Source organism: Vigna unguiculata, chromosome 1 (assembly GCF_004118075.2).
Source record: "Vigna unguiculata cultivar IT97K-499-35 chromosome 1, ASM411807v1, whole genome shotgun sequence".
NCBI classification, from domain to species: domain Eukaryota; kingdom Viridiplantae; phylum Streptophyta; class Magnoliopsida; order Fabales; family Fabaceae; genus Vigna; species Vigna unguiculata.
The window spans coordinates 36,838,610-36,843,039 of record NC_040279.1 but is presented as its reverse complement, the minus strand read 5'-3'; the positions used below and the strand labels follow the sequence as shown (position 1 = coordinate 36,843,039).

Genomic DNA, 4,430 nt, shown 5'->3' with positions numbered 1-4,430 from the left:
ACATTCTATTCAATTTTAATCTAGATGTATAAATTAATACACACATTTTTTTCATACAATATAAATCAATATTTTTTTATTTTATTAAAATAATACGTATTTGCTATCACTTTTCTTTTCATTCGCATGGCCATAGTGTCCATGGTGTATTTCATTTTTTATTTTTCTCTTCATTTCGCTATATTTCGTTTTTAATATTTTTCTTCATTTCACTCAATAAATTAATTATTAATCATTAGTACGGGAAATCCTTTACCATTCCAAAGAGGTACGGTTTTCCCAATGGATACAATGCACACGCGTTTCATCATCACATCTTATTCTCTCTCATACCACTTCAACTTCACTCAATCAGCTTACGCAGCACGCCAATACAATACGCGCCATCTAAACCACTTCCCTAATCAAAGTCAAAATCTCACCGTTCATCATACCATATCTTCCTCAATCAACAGCCAAGATCCACTTAACAAAATTGCTCAAGTAGACTTCCCCACACGGAACTCCCTTAAAATTGAAAAGAACCCGCGCGATTTTGAATTTCTCTGCCACTCCGTACTCCACTAGCTTATTTTTAATTTATTTATTTATTTTCCACAAATTTCATTATCATTTTATATAAATATAACTGTGTCTTTTTCTGCAGGTTGAAGTAAGCTAAAACACTGTGATTCATCGTGATCGTGGTGGTGAAGACGAAGATGAAGAGGAGAAGCAGCAAGATTGGAAAGAAGCAGAGCAGGAAGATGAAGGGCGCGTTGAGTAACAGCACCACCAGGCACTTGCAGCTTCAGCTAGGTCAAGTCTCCCTCATTCCTCTCAACCAACCATCTTCTATCACTTCTTCCGCGGTTTCTCGCTTCCAGAACCTTCTCGATTCCGAACCTCCCAACGCGTCTTCATCGCGCGTTCCGCTCACCGACGATGCCGTCGCCGTCGTCGACGACAGAGACTGTATTCTCAGCCAGGACTTCTTCTGGTACTCATCTTATTATCCCTATCGAATTTTTCAATTTCGTTTCCTCTTTCGCTCACACTGTTCCTTTTTTGTTCCTGGCAGCACTCCGGATTACATCACTCCGGATAATCCGCATTCTTTGAATGGCTTTGATTGCGATATGGTAATGTATTTCAAATTGCTAATGTCGTGGTTGTTGCCGTTGCATTGAAAATGAATTGTAGCTTATTAGGGTTTCTGTTTTGTAGGATACTCCCTGCCCCAAATCGCCTGAGAAGCTTAACACTACGAAGAGCAAGAGATGCCGACCAGGTAGAATCAGTCGCATTTTATTGTGCTTTTTGACAATCTATTACCTAGTTTAATGTTTCTGGCATTCGTATTTTTTTACTAAGAGTTTGAGTTTAAAAATCCATGTAGTGCCTCACTTCGTCAGCGTAATCATTGACATATGTGTATTAGTCTTGACACGAATGACATGCATGCCAAGCGCGCTGTAAATGTTTTAAATCGCATGAAAAAACAAGTTGTGCATTGTACTTTTTTTTTCTTGTTTACTCATAGTCGGTTCATCCTCTCATGAAAAACATCGGATATGTATACTTTTCTTAGATGTTATGTCGGTTCGACCTCTCAGCCCCACCTTTTCTGGTGACCATCAGCCAGCTGTGGAACTGGGAAAAGATTCTGTTGCAGACGAATTTGCTTTTGAGAAAACAATAGCAGCTGCTAAACCAAATGGTCAGAATTACGTGTCCCAATCTGCAATTGCATTGCGTTTCGGGGTTATGCCTCCTCCTTGCTTTAGGAACCCATTTTTAAATAATGTTACAGACGAGGAGATTGATCCTTTTCGAAACCAAAGATTGAAATGTGCAGGTGTGATTCTAGTTAGTTCCTTCACTACTTCTTTTCAATATTCGTGGACAGGCTTTTGCTACCTGCACCATGTTATAACATTTGGCATTTTTTTCCCCCAAAATTATTGTAAATTTCTAACTACACAGTGGTGAAATTGCAGGCCTCTTCCCTGCAATCAGTGGTGGTGACGGGATTCCACGCTATCGTTCTGAGTTTCATGAAATTGAGGTATTGTGTTTTTAAAAGGAAATTTTAACTTCTATTGATTGCTTGAATTGGTTTTAGCCTCTCTGGATCGATAACTTATGTATAACTTATCCTTTCCTTCTCAGCTAATTGGTGGAGGGAACTTTAGTCATGTTTTCAAAGTATTAAGACGACTAGATGGATGTTTGTATGCTGTTAAACGGAGCATCAGACCGTTACGCCTTGAAACAGAAAGGTACCATCTTTGAACTGTTGAATGTTATTTTTTTCACATGTCCGGTCACTTACTATAATCTTCCGACATTGCAGGACAAAAGCTATGATGGAAGTTCAAGCTTTGGCAGCCCTAGGTTTATAACTCATAGTTTCACCTCTTGTTTTATTCTGCATAATGGGTTGTGTCGAGTTTGCTTTCTTTATTTTATTAACCTTTTGGCTCGTCAGGTTTGCATCAGAACATTGTGGGTTACTATTCTTCATGGTTTGAAAATGAACAGTTGTACATTCAGACGGAGTTATGCGATCACAGTTTATCCATAAGAAAATGCCCAGAGGCATTTACAGAAGCACAAGTGTTAGATGCCTTATTTCAGGTGAACTTTTTTCGCGACCATTTTTGAATGGACCTTGCTGTTATGCTTCGTTACACGGCATGTAGGAGTTATGAAAGCTGGATGTCTCACACGAACTACCTTCTGTTTACTATGATGAAAGTTCACTCACTGTCTCTTAGATTTTTATTCTGGTAGAGTCATACACAAGTTTCTCCCATTCCGTTGTGCTTATGCATATTTTTTGTTTGATTTGTTATGACATTGTCAGATTGCCAATGCTCTGCGATTTATTCACGAGAAGGGAATGGCTCATCTAGATGTGAAGCCCAATAATATTTATGTGAAGAGTGGTGTTTATAAACTCGGTGATTTTGGATGTGCGACTCTTCTTGATGGTAGCCTCCCAATTGAGGAGGGTGACGCACGTTATATGCCCCAGGAAATTCTTAATGAAAATTATGATCATCTAGACAAGGTTGATATCTTCTCCTTGGGAGCTTCTATTTATGAACTTATTCGAAGATTGCCTTTGCCAGAATCAGGATGTCAATATTTTAACCTCAAGGAAGGAAAGTTTCCCCTCTTGCCTGGTCATTCGTTGCATATTCAAAACTTGCTCAAGGTAATACATTGTTTTGGTTTAATGACCAGAAAACTGTTAACAATTCACTCCCTCCAATGGTTTTGTTATCTTTCAACACAACACGGTGGATTTCTTGCACGAGTGATGGGAAGTCTAGTTTTTGGTTTGTGGTTTACTTTGGTCAAGAAACTAGGCATTCACACGTAAAGGAAATTAGAATTCCATTATCATACGTTTACTTTACTACTAATACTTCTATACTCTGGTGAAGTTTAAGTTCTACTCTAAAGCTTCAGTATTTATCGTTGCGTCATCCAGCATTACGTCATTTAAATTTGGAGGATTGTTCATTTTGCACGAACAGAATTTTGTGATAATCTTAGTGTCCAATATCTATGTATTGTTTGTTCTTTTGATATTTATCTTCATTTCAAGTTTTTTTTTGTCCTAAATAACATTGTTTAGATTTTGAATTTGTAATTTTAACATGTTTATGTTTATTTTGGTGATTCAGGTCATGATGGACCCTGATCCGGTTAAGCGGCCTTCTGCTAGAGAATTGGTAGAAAACCCAATTTTTTGTAAGAAGATTCAAAGAACTGCGTGAAGTTAACCACGAATTATTTTGCTTTTGGGTTGAATCATATATGATCGGTCTTGATTGTTTCATGGCCAATTTTGTGAAATATCTTTTTCAGATATATATGTACACCAAACATTCTTGAGAATGGAGCAAAAATTGTAAATTTAATGGTCCAATTATGCATTGGATTTTACTAATGATGTGCAAATGACAATTGGCAAATAGAAAGCTCACTTTAAAATATTCAATTGTCTTTTGTTATTCCTGCTGTTATGAGAACATAAGTAGTGCTCAACTGCTTTGTTATTTTTAGGGAATTTGTTTGACATATATTCCAGGTTTTATTATGAATATCTTTTTATATTTTATATATTTTTGTAATTTTAAATGAGATATTTAAAAGTAATTCTTAAAAATAAATGTTTAATTTTAAAGTATAACTAGATAAAACTATAATGTCTTACAGAAAACAATTACAAGTAAATTTAAGTAAAACTAGTTTAAAACGCAATTTTAATTTGTAAGTTTTAAAAAATGTATATTAACCCATAAAATTAATCTTCAAATTAGTTTTTGAATAGTAATATTTTTTATTAATAATTTTATTTTAATGACTTGATTCTTAAACAAATCTAAATATACATTAGTATTAGTGGATTATGTAACATGTATATATTCATAAAA

General features: G+C 35.6%; 1 protein-coding gene across 1 annotated transcript; it reads left to right on the top strand.

Moving 5' to 3' along the window:
• Positions 1 to 631: 631 nt before the first annotated feature.
• LOC114178051 (wee1-like protein kinase) lies at positions 632 to 3,987 on the top strand. Its single transcript, XM_028063735.1, has 10 exons — positions 632 to 979; positions 1,061 to 1,121; positions 1,207 to 1,270; positions 1,571 to 1,837; positions 1,980 to 2,047; positions 2,152 to 2,261; positions 2,336 to 2,376; positions 2,471 to 2,619; positions 2,849 to 3,202; positions 3,678 to 3,987. The coding sequence occupies exons 1-10, from the start codon at positions 702 to 704 to the stop codon at positions 3,768 to 3,770; spliced, it is 1,485 nt and encodes a 494-aa protein (XP_027919536.1). The 5' UTR covers positions 632 to 701; the 3' UTR covers positions 3,771 to 3,987.
• Positions 3,988 to 4,430: the final 443 nt, after the last annotated feature.

Coding starts and splice junctions, on each gene's coding strand:
- LOC114178051 (XM_028063735.1), top strand. CDS start 702: ATGAAGAGGAGAAGCAGCAAGATTGGAAAGAAGCAGAGCAGGAAGATG. Junction 980..1,060: donor CTCAGCCAGGACTTCTTCTG/GTACTCATCTTA, acceptor TGTTCCTGGCAG/CACTCCGGATTACATCACTC. Junction 1,838..1,979: donor CCAAAGATTGAAATGTGCAG/GTGTGATTCTAG, acceptor GTGAAATTGCAG/GCCTCTTCCCTGCAATCAGT.